This window comes from Mytilus edulis, chromosome 4 (assembly GCF_963676685.1).
Source record: "Mytilus edulis chromosome 4, xbMytEdul2.2, whole genome shotgun sequence".
NCBI lineage: Eukaryota > Metazoa > Mollusca > Bivalvia > Mytilida > Mytilidae > Mytilus > Mytilus edulis.
In genome coordinates this window covers 33,112,768-33,139,971 of record NC_092347.1, presented here as the reverse complement: position 1 = coordinate 33,139,971, position 27,204 = coordinate 33,112,768, and the positions used below count along the sequence as shown (strand labels likewise).

At 30.8% G+C, this 27,204-nt stretch overlaps 1 protein-coding gene across 1 annotated transcript; it reads right to left on the bottom strand.

The window, feature by feature from the left end:
- Window positions 1–1,361: 1,361 nt before the first annotated feature.
- Window positions 1,362–26,499, bottom strand: LOC139519489 (prominin-1-A-like). Its single transcript, XM_071311601.1, has 26 exons — window positions 26,041–26,499; window positions 24,810–24,865; window positions 23,896–24,027; window positions 22,955–23,028; window positions 22,497–22,617; window positions 21,668–21,734; window positions 20,940–21,023; window positions 19,915–20,117; window positions 19,269–19,343; window positions 18,928–18,991; window positions 18,238–18,314; window positions 17,609–17,682; window positions 16,454–16,606; window positions 14,494–14,617; window positions 12,963–13,054; window positions 11,894–11,978; window positions 11,217–11,369; window positions 9,826–9,912; window positions 9,245–9,319; window positions 8,348–8,404; window positions 7,847–7,927; window positions 6,608–6,676; window positions 6,138–6,227; window positions 3,287–3,393; window positions 2,243–2,422; window positions 1,362–1,577 (listed from the first exon to the last, which is right to left on the bottom strand). Exons 1-26 carry the CDS (start codon window positions 26,285–26,287, stop codon window positions 1,538–1,540), a joined length of 2,667 nt encoding a protein of 888 aa, XP_071167702.1. The 5' UTR covers window positions 26,288–26,499; the 3' UTR covers window positions 1,362–1,537.
- Window positions 26,500–27,204: the final 705 nt, after the last annotated feature.

Genomic DNA, 27,204 nt, shown 5'->3' with positions numbered 1-27,204 from the left:
ACAAATTCATAGAGGTTGAGTAAAACTCATAGGGGACTCGGCCTACGACTTCACCCGCTATGGATTTTAATAACCCTCTATGGATTCGTAGGGGTCAGAAGCAAAACATGTAACTTATAATGTAATATAGTGAGCAACCTAAAATGTAATATAAATAATAACAAAGGACAAGTTTACTCAGAGGAATTTTGTGGTTATATTGGTTTGTCATGAACCATTATAAAGGACTTTTTTGCCCTATGTCAAAGAAAAATATTATGCAGGATTTTCATCAAACAAAATTATATTATTTTAACGAATCTGAGGGTCAAACTTATTTCACCTTGTATGTTTAAAACATAAAAACTTGAACATGGGGTTATACAGTATATCTTGTTAGATTTATATGTAAGATTACTATAAAGATGTTCATTTTGAACTTATTGTGACATACATGTAGGAACTGACAACGAAAATATCCACATTTGACTTTTAGAATAGTTTTAAAATACATTAATAGGAAATCACTTGTACCAAATGTTTCATGAAAATGCTGGATTTTTTCCCCACCAAAATTTGGTTGAGTTGGGTAGATTTTTTTTCAACAAACAGTCGGTATTCGTATGGGAACTTAATATACACCCCTATAAATCGACTCGTTCGTATACATGTATTCATATGAAGCATATTTCATAAAAACAAAAACAAAAAAACATCTTGCCAAATTTTTTCAATTCACTTTCAGATATGTTTATGATGTCATGGCATTCAATTACTCATATCTCGGTTATTGCTTGCATCTTATATATCCAAAATGAACCTAAACTTATGATACAGAAACTATCTTTAATTTGATACAGATACATGACATCAAACTAGAATCTATGATCTATGACAAGCGTGATTTCAGATAGATCAGTTACAACATCTGCAATAGGCGTTTACTTTTCTTAATAGATACGTTACACGCTTACATGGTCATTCATCAAGAGAGGTGTGCTCAAGACCAAAAGCTGCTGATTGAGATCTAGAGAAGTGACGACTGCAATCAAAACCGCAAACGTTTTTCATTACCATAAAAAACTGGTAGATTCATAAGATTCAAGCAATATGGTGATGCGATCTTCGATCCGGTATTGATCTGTTGCCTGATTTATAAATTTTTCAATTGTACCCTATTTCCTATTGCTTCATGAAGAAATTGACCCATACTTAAAACAAAATTTCATAATTAAAATCAAACTAAATTGAAAGCCTAGGATGTATAAGAATCAGTATACTTGAGGAGGTATGTGAACAAAATGGAAATATCTGTCCTAGGTCAACTTTGTCCTTAGGAATTATAGTCTTTCCAAATAATTTATAAATTGATCAACAGAGACTTAGAGAAAGACATGTTTTAATCATGTAAGTGCTGAAGCATGGACTACCGAGTTATTAGTTTTCCGATGGTTTAATAGTCCACCAGAAACATAAAATGAAGATAACACTTTATACAAATAAAACATGAACTAAGTCTCAATTTTTCACATATCTAATGCAGTTTATCATTCTTTTGTCAGTCCATTGTTGGATACATTGGGAATACCTTGTTTGATCTAAAATGAAATAAAATAGTTTTATTCTAAGTATTACAAATATAAAATAATGCACATTTAGTTACAATTTTAACAAAAAAACGATCCAGAAATTAAACGAAACAAGAACAACAACCAAATGTGATAAACAGAAAGTCGTGACTTGGATTAAGAGTTGCCTCATTGGCACTCAAACAACATCCTCTTATTTCAAGATAATAATATATATTGTACAGGAAAAATCCCAGCTTCAGACAATACAAAACAAAATAAACGACAAGGTTATTATAACCTTGAATTTTCAAAGTGTTTTACAAATTAAAAAAATGGTAAAACAGAACAACAAAACACCAATACGAGAAGAAGTTAGAATTAAATAAAAGACATATTCGGTGTCATAAAATGAACATCAAATGTAGTTATGTCGGTTTTCAATCGACTAAAAGATAATGCGATGTGGTTTCATTGAATTCATTCAATAAGACGGCTATTTGCAAAATACCAAATGAGGAGCAAAACAATCTAAAATCAGCATTAGTTTTCTTCTTTTTTCGCCTAGTTAAGAACATATTTTTCAATTCATGGTGTTTTTTTGCCCTTTTGGCGTATTTTTACATGTCCCATGCACAATATCTTCTGTTTTTATTTATATACATGCATTAATATATTACTAGCATATTATATACCTCTGATGGTGAAAAATTGGCCAATTGTTCATATCTCTATCTATTATTTTGTTATGATTTTTTTCGTAGAAGCTTATTATTTGAAAGGATGCTACTTGATTTTTGGTCACTGCATCATCATAAAGTTCAACTTTCTCTGTATAAGGTGGCGGTGGTTCATCGTCATGTTTCTTTCTCGGTCTGTGAACAAAACATTAAGCATGAGTATTCGGTCTATGTAAAATAAAATCGGTGTCAATATAATGAAATTTGATGCAACTGTCATACACGTGAGAGATTCAGCTAGCATTAAAAACAGGTTTAATCCATCGTTTTCTGCATACGGAAATGCATGTAACAAGTCAGGAATTTGACAGTTGTTATCCATTCGTTTGTTGTGTTTGTGCTTTTGATTTTGCCATTTGATTAGAGACTTTCCTTTTTGAATTTTCCTCGAAGTTCGTTATTTTTGTGATTTTACTTTTTGTTATATGAACTTTAAGACCTGTTTACATGTATATAAATTATCCAAAAGCAACACTTCAAAATAGAAAAGGAAAAACAAAGAAAAAAAAAGGAATTTCTCCCTAAAGGCAGAATAAAACCAACGATGCTTCATTAAACTGTCATTACATAATAAAGATATAATTTACATGAACAATACTCCTGAAATTTAGATTGATTCATCGTATTTTTTTTTATACATTGCAGTTTGTTTGTTACTAGTGCTTAATTCAATGATTTTCTCGTGGTTTTTCAGGAATCAAAAAAATGATCTACATGTATATATAGATGTATGGATATTATTTGCAATTCATATTTTGAAATGGGCGTTTTAAAGGTATATTTTTTGTGGACCGCTTTTTAATTCCTGTCTTTTTGCTACCAGAAATCCTCTTTAGAAAGCAGGTAGCATGTTTTGAAGATCGTACGTTGACCTATAATGGTTTACTTTAAAAAATTGTGACTTCGATAGAGAATTGTCTCATTGGCACTCATACCACATCTTCTTATATCTAATTAGAGGAAACCGTTTTAGTTTAGAGGAGAGTTCAAGTAACTTACTCAGGTTTATCTTTCATCCTTCTGTAGAAATTTGACAGTTTTATCCCAACAATAATTAAAGGAATGCAAAAAAATAATCCCCAACCTAGTGCAAACCAGAATCCATTCTGAAACATAAACATTTATAGTTATGTATGAAAACAAATTGTAAAACAAAAATTAATTTTATCTTAATTCAGCCCAATAAGACACCAATAACTGTAAGACTTTTATCTGTGAATCAGTAATACTGCCACAATGTATTAAAATGAATTAAGTGATGAAAAATAAATAAATTCGGAAGTCAGCAAATCGATATTCTTACCAAGTCGTCAGTCTTGATTCATTTTAAAAGTTGAATAGCGAAATGGGTGTACCAAGTCAGGAATAAAGCAGACGTTTTCCATAGTACGTTTGATGCGTCAGAGCTTTTAATTTCTTCGCGCAGTTGATAACGGACTTTCCGTTTTGAATTTTCCTTGTAGTTCTGTATTTTTGTTATTTTTTCTCAGTGCTGTTCAATCAGTATATCAATCTCGATAGTTGAATACTAGTTAATATTCAAATATGTATAAATACTGAATTAATAAATGAGAGGCAACATATACCAGATGGATATTCAACTCACAACTTAAACAAAATGATACTGATATGGCAAAATACATATAGACAACCAGTATACAAAACAAAAACTGCTAATAAATACCACCAGAAACAGGGGGTGATATTATGTGAATTGGAAGGGTAAACATATCGTGTCTACGTGTGCTACCCGTCGTAATACTTATGTACGTACACACCCGGTTATAATTTATAATTATGTTTCGGTATATCAAATTCGAAAAAAAAGAAGATGGATTGTTGTTACGAACCTAAAATTTAATTTAATTCTATCCATGTTTTTTTTTTTTTTTTTTATAGAAATCAATAATGATAAACGCGGATCGTGGAGAGGATACACACAATGACGTGTTACGTAAACATTAATGTTAGCATTACCGTTTGCACGTGAAGGAAGCAAGACAACACAAAGTATAAATATATTTTTTAAAATGAATAGCTGATAACTCTAGAATAGCTGTCGGATTACAGGATAAACAAAATAAATACAGAGTATTAAGACTTAGTGTAGAAACACCATCTAAAAATCTCTTTTGTGTGAGTATTATTTTTGTTTATTCGTGATTTTTGTTTCTTGTAATATTCATTGAATATCTCTATGACATTTTCCCGACATTTGCGACCTCCTTTTTAATCTTAATGATTTTACATCATTTCTTTAGAACTATTCGAATCTTCTAATTGTCATTAAGTACAACGTTCTACTCATCATGCCTTCTACGAAGACTTTCAATACGGACGATTACTGCATTTGTAGGGCTACTATTCCAAGGGTTGTTTATGTAATAAAGTTGCATTTGAAGTCATCTTTTCAAAAAACAATTATCGCCAATATCACTTTGTCAATAATTCGGATAATAGCACATTGAGCTCTTCCCCGTTTTCTAACGCAGGTTCATGTTGCTTAAATTGAAGGTTACATGGCAGATATTCGTCTTTGATGTTTTTGCAAGTGTTAATTATCGGTTTTTTTTCTTAGCCCAAATCTTGATTCTCCTCATTCGACACTTATGTTATCGTGTTATATTTTTCAATCCAAAACATGTCATGTTAAACTTTACCATTGACGTAACCGTTCCTTAATATATTCGTTTCGAAAATTTCGAAATATTCAAATCGATTAAACTGAGAAAAAAATATAGAGAGGTCAACATTTATATAAATTGAAGGCAAACTAAATAAATAAAGATTTCTTTAAAAAAAAAGTTGAAATGTAAATTATCAAATTATCAAATACCACTGCGTACATTATTGCTAGTGAGATAACAAGTTTCAATTAAAAACATCCATAGATTGTACCTAATTAAGGTAACTGAAGGTGAAGATGTCCAACTTTCCAAGATATTGGTAAGCAGTAGTGTCCTCCCCGATGGACTATGTTCATTCATAGCCCTCACGGAGTAGAACCAATACTGCCCTAGCAAATCACTATAGCAATAGTGCATAATCTTTTGAGACTGCTGTTGAAAAGGATATGTACTCTTTCTCTCTCTCGACCTCAAACTTTCTCTGGCTCTTGCTTTCTCTCCCTGCCTTTGAGAGAGAGAGAGAGAGAGAGAGAGAGAGAGAGAGAGAGAGAGAGAGAGAGAGTAGGGAGGGAGGGACCAAGCGAGCGAGGGAGGGAGCAAGCGAGCGAAATAGTAAGTTTGGGAACGAGAGGAAGCGGAAGAAAGTGAGAGAAGGAGTTAGGGAGCGAGAGGGAGGAAGAAAGAGAGATAATGAGAAAGGGAGACAGTGAGAGAGTGAGACAATCAGCGAGTGAGAGAAAGAGCGAGAGCGACACAGTGAGTGAAAGAGCGAGTGACAGTGAAAGACTTCTTGAGAGAGAAAGTGACCAGGTAAAAGAGCCAGAAAGAGAGTGAGAAAATGAGAGGGACATAGAGATATATGGTGATAGCGAGACAGAGTTGGGGCGAGTCATGACCTAGACAGAATGCTACCGAGACAGAGTAAGAGAGTAAAAGAGAGAGTAGTGAAATTGACAGTCAGAGCGAGAGTCTGAGGGAGAGTGTGGAACGGAAAGGATTAAGAGAGAAAGCAGTAAAAGCGAACTAAATAGAAGAGTGTCGATTATAAAAAGAATAGGTAATAATATATAATTACGTATTATAAGGCAAACAATCGTTTAGCTCCAGAATATGTGTGAAGTCTTTTTTATCAGATTCTGCAAACCATAACTTCAATACGAGATTTTTGTCCTCTGCTATCGTAATATAAACAATAACTTTAAGCTTTAAGTTGACATTCTTACCAATGGATCGATTGTATATTTACAAAAAGTTGTTGTCAAAGAATCCCAAAGGTTCCATATTGGTGAACACGCTGCTAATTCATTATATATCTTTAAAAATATAAATGAAATGTAAAATTAAATGTGTGTCATTATATTGATAACTTTTAAAACACATATTAAATAGATTAACTATTTCAAATTATAATTTCTAGAAAAATAAGTGGGGACAAGGAGAAATATTATCTTTCCTGTTAACTATAATGAGGGTGGTTTTACCGACCTTTGCTTACCTGAGGGTATTGCATGGTCGGTATCTTTAACTACATGATATGTATATCATACATGTTTTTTCATGGATTTTGTTAGAATTTTCAAATTTTATATTAAATCATATGACACTGGATATTAAGCTTATTCGAACCATAAAAAGTTATACAAGTTTCATATGTACAAAGTTTAATTCATTTCCAACTTATACTAATACATACCAGATACCGTACTTGATCGATGTATGAGTCAATGTATGATAACAACTGATTTTTAAAATTGTCTGCAGTCTACAAAATAATATTGCATTATAACATTTTGACATTATTCATTTCTTTTTGACAAACTTGTGTACACAGAACCTGGTTTTGTGGCTAGCCAAACCTTCGCGCTTAATGACAATGTTAAATATACCGCTAAAATGACAACATTACATGACGGGAATACAGTAAAACTCAGAATATATGAACTGTACCTTACAGCTGATTTCTTAATGGTTCTTATTTATTCAATTACAATGTACCTGTTCCAGACCGTATGAGTATTTGGACCGTACGCGTACGGTCTGGACCGTATGCGTACTTTTTCAAAATACTTATACGGTCGGACCGTACGCGTACGGTCTGACTAATATTAAGAAGTTGGTGAAGTTTATTAAATACAAATGCTTATAACAAATCAACATAACGTAACTCTCAAATTGTTATAAAAAAGTGCAATTGTAATTGAAATAAAAACTTTATATTTTAACTATTTAACAGATTCACGCTATTTAAATCTGTTAATCTCTTGTATAAAGTATGTCGATCAGTAATAGTTAACATGAATTGAATAAGATCACTGAAATTGAAGATATCGGAAGTAAATATAATGTGAGAGAACAACTGTTTTCGAATATTTAGCAACTTTACCAAAAAATGTAAATGCAAAGGAAAATGCATAAACTGCAAACATTTAAATGTAAAAAAATTACGTTACTTGTGGAAGCAAGCGTCACCTTGGGTGAGAGTCCCAAAATATATAGGATTCAGATATACAATTAAAAAACTATTTAATTTCAATAGTTTGTTTGTTCATTTAAACCATCTAGTTGTAATAATAACAATTTGTAAAACTAAAAAAAAAAAGATTGTGATAAACGTTTGTTTAAATTTAACCCATATGATGACATGTATGGTTAGCTCGTACTGGACCATACGCGTATACTCATACGGTTCGACCGTACGCGTATGGTCGGACCGTACGAGTATACGTATATGGTCCGGACCGTACGCGTACGGTCCAAATACTCATATGGTCTGGAACATACCCACATACAGTATGGTCCTTTTACCAACGGTTTACAATCAAATAATAAAAACCTTCGTCGTACTTGTATAAAGAAATCTAGTATGTTGTTTTATATTCATTTCGTTTAGTTCAGTCAACAGTAGTGTACATACTTTTAATATTTTCCTTACCTGTGATATGATGCTAGTCATGTTGTTTTGAATCTGATCATCAGCATTCCGTGCTGTTATCAAAACCTCATTGATCTTATCCTGAAATTACGAAATTGAAAAATAACTATCATCCAAACTTGACTAAAGTTGACTATGCTTATTATCTCCCTATTTTTATCAAACATGCTCTAAAGACCTGTCGTTTCTATATATTTATTTACTTAGTAATCACCTGGCTTTAAAAAGATTGGGTTTTAGAGTTCCATGTAAATCCATATGAGCGATGCTGATGTCTGTTTATGAGGAGTGATTTTAATTTGAAATGTACAAAGATATTTTCTACATCTTTGTTTTTAATCTTATTTTCTATACACAATTGGCTTCTTATTTGGCGTCAATTTCTATACCCTAACACCTCTGTTTTTTTTGTCAATATCAAATATATATTCAACGAGCTAGAGTAACATAAAGTTAGTTCCGCATCTTCAATACGCAATGTAATTAATACATTTAACTTACTGTTATGCCGGTCTGGACTAAGCCTTCTAAAACAGATATGGATGCTTGAAGATTACTCTGAATTAGAACATGAATAAAATGAGATGTTGGAGGAAACGTCAATGTGCCACTTAACCACGAGAATATAATAGTTAAAGCAACCAAGTGACTGTACATTATGTCAATCTTTAAATAGTGTCATGTTATTCATGATTGAAATAATTGAACTTAGTTTACCCAAGATCTGTCCTCAACAATAGGTTCTTCACTTGGCAAAATATAATGAAAAGTACCAACAAAATAAATTCTATATACTAATTTTAAGAACCATGGATATGGAATGGTAAAACCATCTGATCAAACATGTCTTACTCGAAATGTATTGTAAAACTGTGATGTTTTCACTTTTTCAGTATACAAGTATAATTCGGAGTTTAGTATGACGTCAATTATCACTGAACTAGTATACATATTTGTTTAGGGGCCAGCTGAAGGACCATTCCGGGTGTGTGAGTTTCACGCTGCATTGACGACCCATTGGTGTCCTTCAGTTGTTGTCTACTCTATGGTCGGGTTGTTGTCTCTTTGCCACATTCCTCATTTCCGTTCTTAATTTTATTACATGCTTTTGTATTAAAAAAAAAGGAAATGTGGTAAGATTGCAGTATCCTTCTATCGCATGTGGTATGTGTTTACTTTCGAATGGTGTACAAATTTTGTTACTTTGGTCTATAATAGCTTGCTATACGTAATGGCTTTTTCTTATTGTTTAAGGCCATAAAGTGTTTCATACTTGATGACATTGTCGCCCTGTGGTCTTCTGGTGGCTATCTTTCACATTTTGAATCATACTATATATAATGTTCATATTAATAAGTGAAGCATTATAGATAATTAACTACTCAGTAAATAGTATACCTGTGCTGTCGTAACAGCTGGTATTGTTACATCTCTCAGTGTTTCCGAATCGTTAATATGATCCGTCCAGTGTTTCTGCAACGGAAAATTGACCTTCGATAATTGTTCAGATTCAAAGTTTACATGCTCCTTAACTTTTCAAGATATATAGTATGCAAAGATAAAAGATAACGCACTTTTTATTAACGGCTGCAATTTGAAGAAAACCATAATTTCAAATCATATACAATTTAGCCTCTTTTTAAATTAAGCACTAAAATTCCTAGCGGGATACACTTGCCTTTCAAAAGCATCTTCAGCATCCTATTTGAGTGTGCTCATATTGCCCAAAATTCAGTGCTTTTTGTTTATGCGTGTTACCACTGACTGACTATGTTTAAGAATCTATCAATTCCAAAGCAGCCTTGCCGAAAAAGTAATATGTACGTAAACACATATTGTTTTAACAATATACATCCAATACACACATGTACATGCATGTACAACAACTTTCGCTTTTGATTAAATAACATGTTGAATTTGATTTTCTGTTTGACACCTTTAAACTTGAGTTGCAACTCAAACACTTGTAACCTGCTTACTTTAATAGGCGAAGAACACAGACCCTCTATTGTTGTAAGCGTCGAAATTACTGAGGTCATATTGAATGTTGTAACAGTCTGGTTCAACTAAAAAAAAAAGGAAACATTTTATTATTATAAAATATTTCATCAATTACGGATATTTTTTTTTTATATAAAATCATATGATAACTACGATTAAAGCCGTAACAACAAAAATACTAGACAAGCGGTACAAAAACGGCATATACAAAAAAATAACTTTGATATAAGGTATCTTTACTATATATAATTTGATAAATATCTTAATTAGTGTTTTAGCAAATTAACCTGACGATATCGGGATATGGGTATTTAGTCGGATCTTAACACGTACTTGTGATTTGTTTAAAACCGGTTTTAACGAAGAAATGTCGAAATGTTCAGAACTTAATTAAATCTGTTTTTGGGTAAGATGGTGCAATCATACGATTTTTATTGCGTCTTACACTTTGAGAAGCGAATAATCTTTAGCTACTTTATTTAAATATTGTGTAAAAACGTTAATTATGAGCTATGAAAGTCAAGTGTCTCAAGCATTTTACTGCGGAAGTTTTACTGAAAAAAATGCAAAGCAATATTTTAACAGTGGGTTATATTTCATTAGTCTTTACTATCTATAGATTAACAACTTTTGGTTATATTTATAATTTAGAATCATCATTGAAGGTGGAGCGCGATTGCACAGTTAATTAATATATTGATGTGCCATTTGTATGCAAGAGTGACATTCCGTTGTATTATGTGCCAATTCGAAAAAGTTATGCGAGTATTGTCTCCCTTTAACAGGTTCATTATTTTATAATTAAGTTTAGGTTTCTGATATTAATTTGAATAGTTACAAAATGTATCAATTCAATATATTTTAGTTTTTGTTATTGGTGTATCAAAAACATTGATGTACGAATATAATTTCATAAATTTGAAACGTTTAAAATGATTACATACCAATATAAAGAACCGTTCATCATTTTTGAAAAAGACTATGATTGAATAACGTTTCATTTATCTTCCCTTCATGATAGATTGATTGGGAAATGAACCAAAGTTCTCTAAAGGTAATCACAGAGAGGGACTAGCAAGCAATTTTTAATTGTAGCTTATTTAACGTTAAAATAACTTTCCACTATAAACAAATGTTACTTTATACAAATATAAGAACCTTGTTAGCTAAATCTACAAATTTTATTAGATATTATGATTTTTTATTACAATAGATTAATATGCTAAGTATTTGGGTGAATTTAAAAGTGAAGTTTGCTTGAAAACTAACAACTATATTACCCTTTGCAGTTACTGCACAAATTGCAGGCATTCCCAGAATAAAATCAAATCGAATTATACCAATTAAATGACATATAAGATATTTTTACCGTTTCATTTATCTGTGCAAAATCAATGCCATCAAGACCGGAAGTAGCAAAGGAGTTAAGAGCATCTTCCAAGTCTTTTGATAAAATTTCATAACTACTTATGTCTATAGAACTACTTATAGAAGCAATTTGTGATTCAATGTTGCCAAGATACTGTAAAATATAGAATAGCTTATATTAAATAAAAATATAAATAATTCGCAATATATTGTTTTGCAAACTAAATTGTCAGCTCATTAATTGTCGTTTACTCAGAAGTTGTGAAGAAATTAATATTACTGTGTGCGTTTGTTTATCTGTTGTATTGTTAAACTTTTTGTTATCCTAAACCTTGTAACTTGGTAACTAAACTGAAAGGATTTTGTTCATTATTGATGGCATATAGTTGCTTGTTTCCTTGTTTCCTTGTTCTTTATTTTCTTGGTTGATACTTTAGCTTAATCATTTGCAATCATCCCACACGTTCATATTATCTAAATATATCGTTATTTTGTTGTACTAAAGTGCGATTAACTGCATCCCTTTCATATTAGATTGAAAAGGGAAAATGCATTTTTCTTTCAAATTTTAGCGTACATTGTATTTGTAATCTTTAATCATTTGAACTTTTTATCTATTTTATGATTTTTGTTTTTTATTGACATTGATAGAACAAACTATCAACAACACATATTTACCTGTGTATAATTAAGAGATTCGTCGATCTTTATCAACCTATCAAGATGGAGGAGAGTAAACACTGCCTGGTTTGTCCTGCATCCTCTATTAAATCAAACAAACATTTATCTCTTTAAGGATGACAAAAATATGACTATATTTATAAATAAAGGCAACAGTAGCTATATATATATACTATATTATCTTACCTCCTATAGATTTATAGAGATGTGATTGGTTAAAGGACTACACGTGGTGACTATGTATATTTGTCTATGTTTTAACTCACAAGGGACATATTTTCTTCAGGTCTTTAGATTCTATTTCGCAGTCTTAGATCTTAAGATACCATATTAGTCGTCTTATCAGTAATTTAAAAATTGAAATAACAAAAATATCGAACTCCGAGATAATTCAAAACGAAAAGTCACTAATCAAATGGCCTACTCAAAAGCTAAAACACATCAAACGAATGGATAACAGATGCGATATTCCTAACTTGGTACAGGCATTTTCTTATGTAGAAAATGATGGATTAAACTTGGTTTTATAGCTAACTAAACCTTTAACTTGTATGACCGTCGCATAAAATTCCATTATCATGATACTATTGACAACGATAAGTGAACGAAACAAACCAACGTTATAGGTAAAAATGTCAATATAGGGGTACAGTAATCAATATTGTGATCTTAATCATGTCTATATAAACAAACAAATATATCAACAAAGAAAAAACAAAAAGGCATAAAGACAAAGCACAAAATAAATGACAAGACTACAACACATTAACCATACTAGCACAACCAAAACGACGGAATGATTGAGTACCGAGCCACGTCAAATAGATATTACCAAAAATAGACTGTAACATTCAGGCTGATATCATATGTTTACAGACCTGGTCTGGCTTTTGAGTTCAACCAATTTCATCGGTGTTTTGTTTTTTGTGATTTTAGTTTGTCTTCATATTCGAATTATGAAATTTAAACATTGGTTATATAGAGTTGCATTAATTTTGCAAATCACTGAACTAGCAGGTAAAATAAATCTTAACTTTCGTTGTTATAATAACCTCACAAAACCTACATCATCAGGTTATAGATGCTTATTGTCGTGTTTGGGTCATTTAGAATAAGATCACCAAAGTTAAAATCAGGAATCCCATTGTCATCCACAAACTGAAATAAAATGTCAATATCATGAATGGTTGTGGTTAAGAGTTTAAACTGTACTGTGATGTATCATACATGTACAAATTGACGATGACAAAGTACAGGTTTACCTACTGCGTGTTCAATAATGACGTTTGTAGGTGCTTTCGTTTAGTCATGCTTTCCTAATTTGTTTTGATTTAAACTGTTGTGGCTTGTTTCTTTTATTTTGCGTTGTAAAGAGTAAAATTACAAAAATACTGAATTTAGAGGAAAATCAATTCGGAAAGTCTATAATCACATGGCAAAATCAAATAAAACGCATCAAAAAAACGAATGGATAAGACATTGCCCGTTTCTGAACTTTTATTATTTCATTCTCATGTTTTATTGAAAAATGTTTATTTCTAAAAATAAAAATTAAAACTTTACAAAAGCAACGCAATAGCAATGCAAAACGGTATTTCATTAACATAAGTAACTAACGCATTTATATACAAATGTTAGAAATTTTGTAAGTAGTATACAAACAATTTCAAATATCTTAAAAATGGATATTAAAAACCTCTACAGCTAACAAAACCTTTAAACAGACTTATTAAGAAGGATATAGTTACGATACTGTTTTCAGGTCATTAAATATTGCATATTTTGGCTTTAATATTGATTCCTTATAGGATATTTGGATAGGATTTAAACACATTTATTCTAAAACCAGTTGTTGGCATGACACGGGTTATGTTCTTCTCATACATTTTATGATGGTATAATACTAAACCCCTAACGGGAGAGATTGTGCTTGATATCCATAAAATCACTTCATTTGCGCGCTTGTATGCGCATCACATTAAACGGTTAACGCAGGTAAAATTTCGGCAAATAACAACTATCACTTCCCTTCATATTCGTAACTCCTCGTATATCTACCCGTTCAGTTTGACATGACTTTGTGTGGGTTTTTTTTCGAAGTTATTGTCAAGCACAGAAGTGAAAACTTTAATATTAGATATTTTTTTAGGTATATTTTTGTTTAAAAAAATAAATCGTACAAATGTTATAAATCCATCAGCAGCTATCTCCTTATACACTAAAATTAGAATGCGCTCCCAAAATAACGGGATGATACAGATGGATGAGCAATTTGTTTCCACGTTAGGCGTCCATCGAATAGCTCACATTCGGCGATGTCACATTCGAGGAAATGATGAACGGATTGTGCTTATCAATGGTTATCAATGATCATCTTTGACACAGTTATTTCACAACGGTCAATCAATAACTCACGATCGAGTTTGTGAAATCTTCAAACTTCAAACCTAGACATTAAGTGTGCATTTCTTCCTTAGCTCAATACTGGGATTGTTTGGATTGTTTGGATGCTATCTCTTTAATGTATAATTGTTTTATATTTGGAATGCTTGAATTACTTTTTGAAAATCATCACTGCAAATTTAAAACATACTTACATCACGAAATACAGTCAAATCTTCGAATGACTGACACATTTTCTCCATAGGTCCACCAGTAATAAACGACAAGCTAGTTAACAGCATTAGTAGAGATCCGATCATAAACATGATTACAATTGCACTAAACGAAATTGATGACTCATTATCATATCGCAAAAAGAAAAGAAAAACATTAAAAAAAAATGCTTTCTTTTTCATATCATATTTTATCTTTGTGCGTTAATAAGGCCGTAAGTGTTTTCGTTTGAAGCGTTTCATTTGTCTTTTTTGTGGCCTTGTATAGTTGACCATAGGGTATGATTTTTTAAGGCCGTAAGATAATCTATAATTGTTAAACTCTATATGATGTTGTGCAGAGTTGTCTCGTCGGCAATCATATCAAATCTTCTTATTTACGAAATAATTCCTAAATTTGCAATCATTGTGGTTTTACCACGGAATTGCCCTTGATGATAAATATTACCAAAAGCGATAGCCATAATACTTGAACAACCGAAACAATCTCCATGACGTTGACGATCAGCTATAATATCAATATATTCACTTTTTTCACATGTGTGTACTCAAAGCTTTGATGAATGTCACGTTAGAACTTATATTCTATACGGACAAAAAGACAAGTTAACTGTCATAAAATAAAATGAAATGTTTGGGGGTAAAAGGTAGTAAGGCCGATTTGCCACAGTCATATCTACGTCATGTTTATCTCTTGCGGATGGTTGTTTCATTGGCAAACATACGATACCAGATATCCTTGTTTTAATTAATCAAAACGTTTTGCCCATATACTACAATCCATAATAAAATAAGGTGTATCCACATAAATACAGTATAAAAGTGAAATCTGAATTAAATATAGAGTTTTTACTCGTGGTATGGTATTTTCACCTTCAAAAGTTTCGCGCGAGAGAAAAGGTTTAAAACTTAAAAAAAAAAAAAAATATTTGAGTAAAAAAAGTTAAAGCACCTAAGCAGAAAAACCGAACACTATGAAAAATCATACAGAGTCAAGGAAAAAATATACCGACGAGGATATCACTGCCATGCTGGACTTTTTAATTGACAACATATTTGTTGAATTTGGAGGTTTGGTCTTCCAACAGACTATTGGAATCCCAATGGGTACCAATTGGGCTCCTCTACTTACAGATTTGACTTAATATTCCTATGAAGCAGAATTTATCCAAGGGCTTGTACAGAAAGGAGAAAAGAAATTAGCCCAGTCTTTTAATTTCACTTTTCGGTATATTGATGATGTACTATCTCTTAATAATAATAGATTCAGTGATTACTTACATTTAATATATCGAAGTGAACTTGAAATTAAAGATACTACCGACACAGATAAATCTGCTTCATATTTAGACCTTTTTCTCGAAATGACTACTGATGGTAGGTTGAATACCAAAATTTATGACAAACGCGATGATTTTAATTTTCCTATAGTCAATTTCCATTTCTGTGTAGCAACATCCCAGCGGCACCAGCATATGGAGTATATGTGTCTCAATTGATACGTTACTCTAGAGCTAGCTCAAAGTATGTTGATTTTGTTGAACGAGGAATACTGCTTTCTCAAAAGTTGCTAAGACAGGGCTATGAATCAATCAAATTAAGGTCATCACTCAAGAAATTTTACGGTCGCCATCTTGAGCTGATTTGCCATTATGACAAAAGTGTGTCAGAAATCATATCTGATATTCTTCCTCAGTCATAATAACCTTCCATCATTACCGAACTGAACAAAGAAATAACACGACGGGTGCCGTATACGGTGCATGAAATGCTTACCTTTCTGGAGCACCTGATTTCACTCCCAGTTTTTAGTGGAGTTCGTGTTGTTTCTTAATTATTATTTATAACTGTTGATGTAAATCTCCTCTGGTTTTGTGAGTCTTTGTTTACTCCTTGGTTTTGATTGTTATTGTCTTATGGATCCTTATTTTAAATATCTTACGCCATGATAAGATTGCCGCCACAGCAAGAACAACACGGTCTCTCTGTTGGTTTAACGTCTGGCTTTTGAAAATAATAACCAATTATTAATCCACAAATGATTAACACTGGTACTAGAGCGTATAAAGAGAGAAGAGGGTAGCTAAATAGTTGTCTGTAAAGTAAAAAAAGCAATTGTTGTAACAATATCTACTTCTGTTTTTTTATTCATTTGATACAATATTCAAGGTAAAGTTTAATTTAAACCAATAACACGCGAATCTTATGCGAGTTTATGAATATCATGATATTCGTCTAAATTGTTTAAGCGATTGTGTCTATTACATTCCATGTCATGACGTTTTAACGGATCTTTAAGACACATTGCAAGAGTATTATCAGCTCCGTAGACAGTGTTTGGTACTGACATGATTTAAAAAGAAAGAAGTTTTTATTTTATATTTAATAGGTTAAGAAATGCTTAGTGACTAAAGTTCCAACTCTATTAGGAAAAGTTGATCATAGACGCCTTTGGTTATTCTATTGTCCATTTCGGTTATATACACATGTAGTATTGAACTTTTCGTCGTAACTATACATCAATTTCATTCAAATGATACGATTTGAGTATTTCTGATGAAGATTTATTTAAAGAGCTTCAAATTCAGGAAATTTTAAAAATGTTTATCTCATTCACTTTGATTTGAAACTTTTCATAGATTTTCGATATTTGATTATCGTCAATCTGCATAGTTGCCTCTTAGTTTTTAAATTGGAAATGTTGTGTATGACATTTTCAAATAGGGATCTAATTCATATCGGCGATTACATTAATTGTGTTTCCATATTCAATATATTTAAAAACCAAGGACTGTATCAGAGATTACCTCAGATATATTGTATTTTTTCATTGTCACCAACTTTTTCACACCATATAAGTGTGCTATTCTGATTTCAGTTTAGATATTATATGTCTAGATGTTAAGAAACCAACTCGGAGATGACAACACAGGCAGGCGCATAAATCTAGTAGGTCACGGGGTAAACATCACCTGATCTGCATGTTTGCTCATCATACAATTACGAAAGTTATATCACAAAAAGTCCGAATGCTACTGCAGACAAAATTGGTTCATGTCAATTCTACAATTATTGCATTTGATTAAAACACTCTTACCTATACTTGTCATAGTTTTTAGCCAGTGTAATCATATTAGATACATCTGATTTCAAAGTTGATGTGTCAACTGCCTAAAATGTAAAACACATATTCATCTTTTCTATGTTTTTTATTCAGTATGTCGCACATTGATTATGTATTTTACCAAGGCAATTGTTCGTGTGTGTTGTTTTTGGCATTTTCATTGTATATATAGTGCTGACAAGACCATTTGTCTTTTCTTATATAAGGATATCTTAATGTTTTATACAAATTATGTTTTCTTATACAATTACGAAATAAGGAAGGGGCATGCTACTTAAGAAAAAAGTAACCTAAGTCGAATATTCTACTGTTTTCTGCTATTAACAGTATCATACAAGTTTCAATCTCGATTCTATAATGTGTGCACTACTGTCCAAAAGGAAGGACCTCATATTGATATAACTTGACTTTATATGGACGTTATGTCAGTAATTATCGGTAAAATCTTTAACCTAAGATTGAGCAACACGAACCACTTCAAAATCTTTAAATTCTAGTATTTCATATAAAATTTACCTCAGCAAAATCATCAATCCATTAAAATACTTTCGGATATTTAACAGTTAGTGGTAAAATTAAGATGCATATACTTTCATACTTACTCCTTGAATTTGATTCTGAAAATCGTCAACCATAGTGTTTAGCGTAGATTTAAAGGTATCTAACGTACTCTTAATAGCTGAAACAGAATGATGAGACTGAGCTTAGTTATTTTTGTGTGTTATTGAGTATTTTTTCCGTATTATGTCTTCTGGCATCTTGCATCAAATTTTTTTAGAGTAATAGAAGAATAAAAAATTGATATAGGAACATTTTCAACTAATGTCAAAAAATATAAATGAAATAATTAATAACATGCTTATTCCAAATAATTAAATCCTTGTATTTTGCAGCTCAATGAAGGCAACATTAATTTCTATGGGATAGTCGATCACGGGAAGGGGCTGTAGTATCCGCGTTAATTACATTCTTAATTTAAGGCACACACCATTTTGTTTCGTCACATTGCATAGTTGATACAAGAGGCAGAGATTTGTCTGTGTATCAAATTGCAAAAACACCAACGCTGGGTGTGCATATATAACGATTAGTCTTATGTAGAATAAATACTCGTATGGTGAACCAAATCATAACCCTGGTATATTTGATTAGTATTTTATTTTTTACATTTATTCTTTAAATGTTCATAAAGTGTTGATATTTTTATTAATAATAAATAAATGAAAATTTCTATAATCATTTCACATCTTTTGATGTAACATATGATTTTAATGCTATATACTACTACTTACAATCTCTTGCGGAGACAGTTGAAGAATCAATTGTACTGTCCATAGTATCAAACTGGTATTGAACCTAAGGATAAATAAGACTTACAACTTATCAAATGACATTCAATGCAGGTGATTTAAATTGCAACCGCTCATACAAGAAAAACAAATCACAATAGTCGAAAGAAAGAGGTCAACACTGTGTCCAAAAGAAAAATAGATGAACAAATAAAAGACTTTGAAACACTTCTCAGAAAGCAGGATTGAACATGTCTTTACATTTTACGAAACCAATTTAATGGTTTGCCTTTTTGGATGAATATTAGTTCCATATTCAGAGTATTTTAAAACTATGTACTTACTGAATTGACTAAGTCTGTCAGATTTTCATTTGCCACATCGTCAATAGACTTCTGAGTACCTGATAAGTCTGGAAGCTACAAGATTACAAACGAAACGACAATGTCAATGAATCTTTTTCTTCAAGGATTGTTATTAAAAACCACAGAAAAACATATATTTTCTAATGTAGTTATCATCTTTTCAAATGTAAACTGTTCTGTAAATTCCATGAACAACTGCAAATGATTACTCAAAATATGGATTGTGTAATTTAATCATCGTCGCCAGGCATCATCGGTTACAAATAAATAAGAATAATCAATAATACAGTACTAATTTTTACTCAAAACGTATGCAATATTTAATTGTGATCCCCTTTATATAAAAGTACTTTCAAGTAAGCCTTACAATTAGAAGCAGAGGTATCAGTCTCGTAACTTGATGCGCCAGGCGCGCGTTTCATCTTCATAAAACTCATCAGTGACGCTCAGATTAAAATTGTTAGAAAGCCAAACAAGTATAAAGTTAAAAAGCATTGAGGACCCAAAATTCAAACAGGTTTTGCAAATACGGCTACGGTAATCTATGCCTGGGATAAGAAAATCCTTAATAACTCTCTAGTAATCAAATCTATATATTTCTAAGTGGACATATATAACAACTTACACCAGAAAAATCAATTGATACAACCAGTACAGATGCATCGAATGCACTACAGTCGGCAGTACATTTAGCCTGACATCCTGATTGCGTTGATTGAATTTGTTGTGATAGTGTATTCATATCAGACGTCAGTGTGTTGGCTGCAGTCTCTAGCTCTGTGATGTTACCAACAGCAAAGTCTAACGATGTCTTTATTGCCTGAAGTGCTGTAAATCATATAATGTTGGCTCATTATTTTCCTATGACAATGGTATAAAATATATCGTTCAAAGAATGAATTTATTCTTTAAAATATTTCCCGTGTCTTATCTCTAGTATACTGTTGACGTTAGTACTTATTTTTTATTACATTATGCTTCAAACACGTGTTTTTTAAGATCATAACGTTTTTGTCAAACCAAAAAAAAAAGGAATAAGAGAAAGTATTTTAAACATTAAAGAACTTTAGGTGCCTATACTAGGAAATTGTACCATTGGTGGATCTAAACCAAGGAAAATAACCAAATGAAAATCAGAAATAAGTTGAATTAAATATTAATTCGAACAATAACAATCTAAAAGCTGTAATTCCGCAGTTCCTTTCCTTTGAGTGTTTTTTTTTTTTTTTTTTTTTTTTGCTGTGCATGCGCTGATTTTGAGTCCAGGAACCCCGTATCCTAGCTTTCTTGTCTATTAAGCAAATAGTTTAGAACTTGTTGTGTAGAAAATGTATCGATACTAACAAGAGTTAAATGATGTTGATTTGAATTGTTTTGTGTATGTTTTGCTACAGTTTAATTGTAAGAATTATGAATTTGCGAACAAATTGAGTATGTTTATCGGACTCTTATAACATTTTTGAAAATTATGTTGAGTACTTGTTTTCAAATGTGTATTATGGTATGAACTCACGAGGAATTGATCCTAACTGAATTGATTTAGATTTTTTAGCCCACACAAAGACAACTGGTACTTATTTAAGTTATCATCTTATATCCATTATTAAAAATCTATTTGAATAAAGGATTGATTATTACAGTATAACTTACAGTTATCAAGTTCTAGTACAGCATCTAAAACTGGAGTTATGTTCAGACTAGTCATTAGATCATCGGCCATTATTTGTCCCATTCCTATAAAATCAAACTATGTTTTGAAGATAAATCATTCATAGTAGTACTTTTTAATTGTTTTGACATGCTCCTTTTATATCGAGTAGTTTGAGAAAACGTAAAGATTGTTAAAAGAAAAGCTTGAAATAAATAAGAGCGCGGCATGTAAAAAATGCTTTAATTAAAAGGTCATCTCCAAACGAAAATTGAAACTGTTTTTAAATGCTGATGTTTTGACATGATGGTGTCGGTAGAAATTTCCAAAAGTTCAATTTAGAAATAAAGATAAAGAGATATTGTACAATTGCATATAAAACATGTCGCCACCAGAGACCTACATGGAATATGTAGACAGCTCTCTCACAAGCAAAAATCTCCTCACTTTAATATATAATGACAAAATATATATATCATTATACACACGAAAAAAGAGACACTTACGTAAATATGATTTGATTAATAACGAACTAGTATAAATTTTAAACAAACCACTTATCAGAGCCTCAGCTGTTATTGTGTTTTTATACAAATTACAGATGTCAATTGTATCATGTTTATAACTCGAAGGAGCTGTGAAGAAAACGTCAATTTTAATTCAAATTACACTAGAAAGTTTTCTACATTTAAAAAACAATTAATTCCATTATTCACCTTATTTAACATACCGTCTATATCCGCTGTTAATGCATCATTCACTATTTGGTACATTCCTACAGCAACGTAGTTAAATTCCTAAAATCATTATTTTTGATATGTTTCTATGTTCTTATGACCATGTCGAAACGAATTTACTGTAATATTTAACTGAAATTAATTTTCACTTTCTTTCATTTTCCAAGGGTCAAACTTATCTAATTTACATGTTCATTTCAAATAATGCATAATAAAAAGGCTACAACTTCAAACCTTCAAGAAATGTGGTAATTATTCTGTATAAATAGTAATATCACTACTAAATGTATGTGAAATTTATATCGTTTTGTCCTTAATAAAGAACAAATCCTTGGGCAAATTTTAGCCCTTCTTGGACCTACTCGAAGTGTTTTTTAAAAAGCTTGACATGGATGGTATCGGAAATTATTAATTTTCAGCTTTTCGTTTTTTTTTAGTTTTATTTTCAGAAGAGAATTTTAACAACATGAATGAAAAACTTATTTTTTAAATTTTTGGCTCACACAAAAATTTTTAATGCCACCATTTAGATTTTCCAAAGGCTTTATCTGATTGACACAAATTGAAGGAAATATGACTTGATCTTTAAATGACTGGCACCTTGTCAACTTTTTTTTTTGAAGAGAAAAATTCACCTTGACAGTTTAAAAGGCATTTGTTAATTTATTTTATGCAAATATAAAAAAAAATGTTCATACAAAGTTTATTTCATTTGTTTTTCTCAATAAATTGCTTAATTTAAAAAAAGAAATGTCGGTTTAATAAAATCTTCTAGTACTATAAAAGTATATATAAAATTATGTTGTATATATTAATATTTACCGTAACAGTATTGTTAATATATGTGTCTATGTCGTCCAAATTGTTTGCTATAGCTGAGTCAGCATAATTGAGTGCATCAGTGAACTTATCATTAGTTATCAACACACATACGACTGAAGATCTGAAACGATTATTAATATTAATGCAACATCGGAATACTTAACTTTTATTCAAATAAAGAATATGACTTTGGCACAAATACGATGAACCGCGCATATTAGGCTAATCTAACACCTTATGTGCTGTTGTCAATCACCAGTTTATTTAAACTTTCAAAATTCATTTTGCACTGCTAATTGTCTTTGTAATTTATAAACTTTTTGTTAACAGGAAATGTGTTATGATTTTTCCTTGTTATACGATCAATATAATTCTCAATGTTTTAGACGGTTTCTTCATAGCAGCACTCAGTCTGAACAATTAAAAGCAATAGTTTCTCTAAAAAATAGTTCACTTACGCGATTAATACAGACATAACCATAAGTGATGAGGAAAGTCCCGTGGTTTTGCATTTAACATTGGCTTTATTCATCTGGAAAAAACAAAGTATGATACTGGTATTAATTTTACAGAAAATAAATAAAGTATTCTTGTAGTTTAATATTTGTGAGTACACAGTCATGCCCTTCTTTCTCCTTGTTTACGTTATCGACATTAAGCATAAAATTTCCCTGTCTGGAACTTGCAGGTAGGTGAGAAATTTTTCCAAATGTCAAATGTTTTCCGCAACTATTACTATTACTATATATTACTGCATTGTGTTAAAATTTTGCGTGTATACATTTCTACTACAACATTTAACAGTGTCTTAGAAAATTATGTTACCTCTTTCATATCAGTATGACACTGGTATTAATTTTATAGAAAATAAATAAAGTATTCTTGTAGTTTAATATTTGTGAGATAGCAGTCATGCCCTTCTTTCTCCTTGTTTACGTTATCAACATTAAGCATAAAATTTCCCTGTCTGGAACTTGCAGGTAGGTGAGAAATTTTTCCAAATGTCAAATGTTTTCCGCAACTATTACTATTACTATATATTACTGCATTGTGTTAAAAGTTTGCGTGTCTACTATAAAATTTAACAGTGTCTTAGAAAATTATGTTACCTCTTTCATATCAGTATGATACTGGTATTAATTTTATAGAAAATAAATAAAGTATTCTTGTAGTTTAATATTTGTGAGTACACAGTCATGCCCTTCTTTCTCCTTGTTTACGTTATCGACATTAAGCATAAAATTTCCCTGTCTGGAACTTGCAGGTAGGTGAGAAATTTTTCCAAATGTCAAATGTTTTCCGCAACTGTTACTATTACTATATATTTGCATTGTGTTAAAAGCTTGCGTGTATACATTTCTACTATAACATTGAACAGTGTCTTAGAAAATTATGTTACCTCTTTCATATCAGGCCGACAATTGCCACAACATCGACAACAACAAAAACAACATCCACATATTGGGAAAATAATAATAAACAACAGTCCGATACCAAAGCAGATTCCGAAACCCATACTGGCATTTATAACCTGAAATTATTAAGGTATTACCAATGTTAATTCAACTGATCGGGTGGAGCTTACGTTTTAATTTGCATAAGGACAGTCTATTTGAAGATGTGTGTGATAAGGATGATTGCCGTTATAATTATTACTGATTTCTAATCACCTATCAGTGTCACCAAAGGAATTTACAAAACAATGACTGGACACCTCATTGATGAGTTTATCCTAAAACACCTATATATAGATGGACTGGTTTATTATGAGCGAACCGGTTAAACTCCGCCCAGTGAAGTGAAATAAATCGAGTAATATGTATATATGAAATGCGTTTAATAGATCGATATAGAGATTATAATGGTTTCTTGAGGAGACTAGCTGATGAACTATAAAGAGTTTTTGACACTACATGTGACTAAGACAGAATAATTAAATTGATAATCGCTTTAATTTCAAAAAGACAATAATTAAGGCAAAAAAGAAGATAATACAATTAAAAACAAAATTTAAAATAAATATTTCAGGATATTACGAATAGATCATCTTTCCTTCAAATAGTTCTATATGATAATACTTCTAATACTTCTTTATAACGTATTGTGCTGCATAAGCTATTTTCTAAATAAACATTCATTAAGAACAATAAATTGAAAGTAAAGAACGAAAAATCGTAAAAACAGTAGGAGCTTTATAAAGAATAGCCACATTGATATAAGCTAAACTTTGCCTGTTCAAGGAACGCATCTCTAGTTTTCCTTCAATAAGTTTCCTCAAATAACTTTTTTAAAATGTTGTTTTATGATACGAACCTCTTGATACTGCGTTGATATGTCGAATCTACTTCTTAGTACATCTTTCACTATATCTAAAAAAAATATACATAAATTCTTTCAGTACCAGAATGGCCTTAATTGCTGTAGCTTGGTTCAACTTAATTAAAATATTGTAAGATCTTGTAATAGTAAATTTTTCAAATATGTCAAAGAGAACAACATTCTAAATGATATCATCAATATGAAAATGAATTTGAAGACACACGTATATCTGCCCAATTTGGTAAAATTTATAGCAAATAAAACTTAGTTTTCTCCACAAGTGGAGTAGACCTTTCTATAAACTATCTGTTTAAACATTTTTGAATTGTTCGCAATACTAAGGATATTCTACTCTCGAAATTGTTTACCCAATCTTTACTATCCAAAATCATTCGAATTTATTGGTCCAAAAATCTCTTTAACTTTCCACCTTATTTGACCGTTCAATTTTTTCCGGCATCAATGATCTGTACTTTGTAGCAAAACACACGGTTGACGTTTCAAAATTTTAGTCTTCGTATCGTTTTTTTTTTTTTTTTTTTACTTAACAGATCATCCCCGGTTTTTGTAGGGTTCGTGTTATTCAGTCTTTAGTTTTGTTTGAAGTCTTTGTCTTTTTTTCGCTTAAAATATTTTAGTGTAATTGTTTTCGGTCTCTTTACGACTTAAAAGTTTTGATTCTCCGTTTGTTATGTTTTCATCTGTTTTGTAAGTCCTTCTAATCGATAAATATTTGACCACAAAAACTACTTCTTAAAGCAAAAATAAATTAACCTAACAATTAGAATTTCGTCCGAAAATATTTATAATATACATGTAAGTTAGAAATATGTTTTGTCAATCTTAGAATTAAAGGCTTTTTTATATAAATATATGTTAAAGCCTAGTATTGAAAATTTTACAAAAAAAATATTTAAAAAAAAAACTTTTATACCATTTTCTTATATGAATTTATAAAAACAATTCAAATATATTGCCAATTTAATAATAAAAAATATTTAAAATGCACTTTGACAATCAACGTATGTTCTGATTTTTTATTTTTATTTTATTTATAAAATTCGCTTTTTGAAATATCAATATTTGAATATTTCGATTTTGTTATACTTCCCTTAATTGTATTAAAGAAATAATACTAAAGTCTTTTTACATTTCGGAACAGCTTTTATTTGACGTAGATATAAAATGTGATGCTGGTGTAGATGTAGATTTAGAAGACTCTTACCATAGGGAAATGGATCTGGTTGAATCATATTTATAAAACCTCGTGCCATTTTGTAAAGTCCTTCCAGGCCTCCTGGATCATAATTGTTAACCGTCTTATATGAAAAACCTGAAGGTATATCTGCCCATGAAATTGTCCCATTTCCATAGGCAACATTCCCATACATATCTGTTATTATTCCAGAATGCACAAGATTCAGACATGTTAATCCTTGAATTAGTAAAAATCTAAATATTAAACTTCTCATTTTTCTGTGCTACACTGTATCTAGTATTTTACCGAGCTACAAACATATTAAATCTAGTCCGATTCAAAGAAACAGTGCTTTTGAAACCCTTTTGATACATATAAAACAACATCACTACGTTAAACAAGGTATACATACACCAGACAAAATCTGCGCTTTTATAGTAAAGACTCTTGTATCAAAAACTTTTTGTCTTTAGACTTTACATGTAGGCCTAGTTGTTGATAGGAATTAACCTCTGATAGGCAATATGTTTTAATCTTAAATATTGATACATTAATTGTCCAATGTATGGTATTCCGGTCTTGACCTCTGTTGTAATCATTTCATCTTACAATTAATTGACACATTGAAAGAAAATCATTGATTCAATCATTTAACAACTCGGTCATGGTATAAGATAAAGACTCAAATATTGTTAAAACTTGATGTTATTTAAATAAATGTTAATATTTTTTTAAACTTAATACACTTGACATTGGTCCATTTAATTACAATTTGTATACCGACTTTTAATACTTCTGTCTGTTATTTGTCTTTTTAAAAACTGGGATAAACCGGATCAAAACTTTGATTTTCACAAAACGAAGAGTTAAACTAAATTTATCAGATTTTAGTGACATTCGTAAAATTGTAATTAAACCAATTTAAATTTTTACCTTTTGATAGCAATATATTAACACATGAATTTAGATGTTACGTCAAAATATTTAAACACATAAGAGACGATTACTTTTACTATTAAAAAAATTGTATAAGAAAATATACAAACGTGATTTTTAATAATTTGAAAAACCTTTGTTCAAGATTGTTGCATTGCATGGTAAATCTTATAAAGCTTTTGTGCAGAAAATAGAGAAAATAAAAAATAAAAAATTTTAATGACATTGTATAGAAATAAAATAAAAGCAGGAAAA

Coding starts and splice junctions, on each gene's coding strand:
- LOC139519489 (XM_071311601.1), bottom strand. CDS start 26,287: ATGAGAAGTTTAATATTTAGATTTTTACTAATTCAAGGATTAACATGT. Junction 24,028..24,809: donor TATCAACGCAGTATCAAGAG/GTTCGTATCATA, acceptor TAATAATTTCAG/GTTATAAATGCCAGTATGGG. Junction 21,024..21,667: donor ATTAACAGCGGATATAGACG/GTATGTTAAATA, acceptor TTGATTTTATAG/GAATGGGACAAATAATGGCC.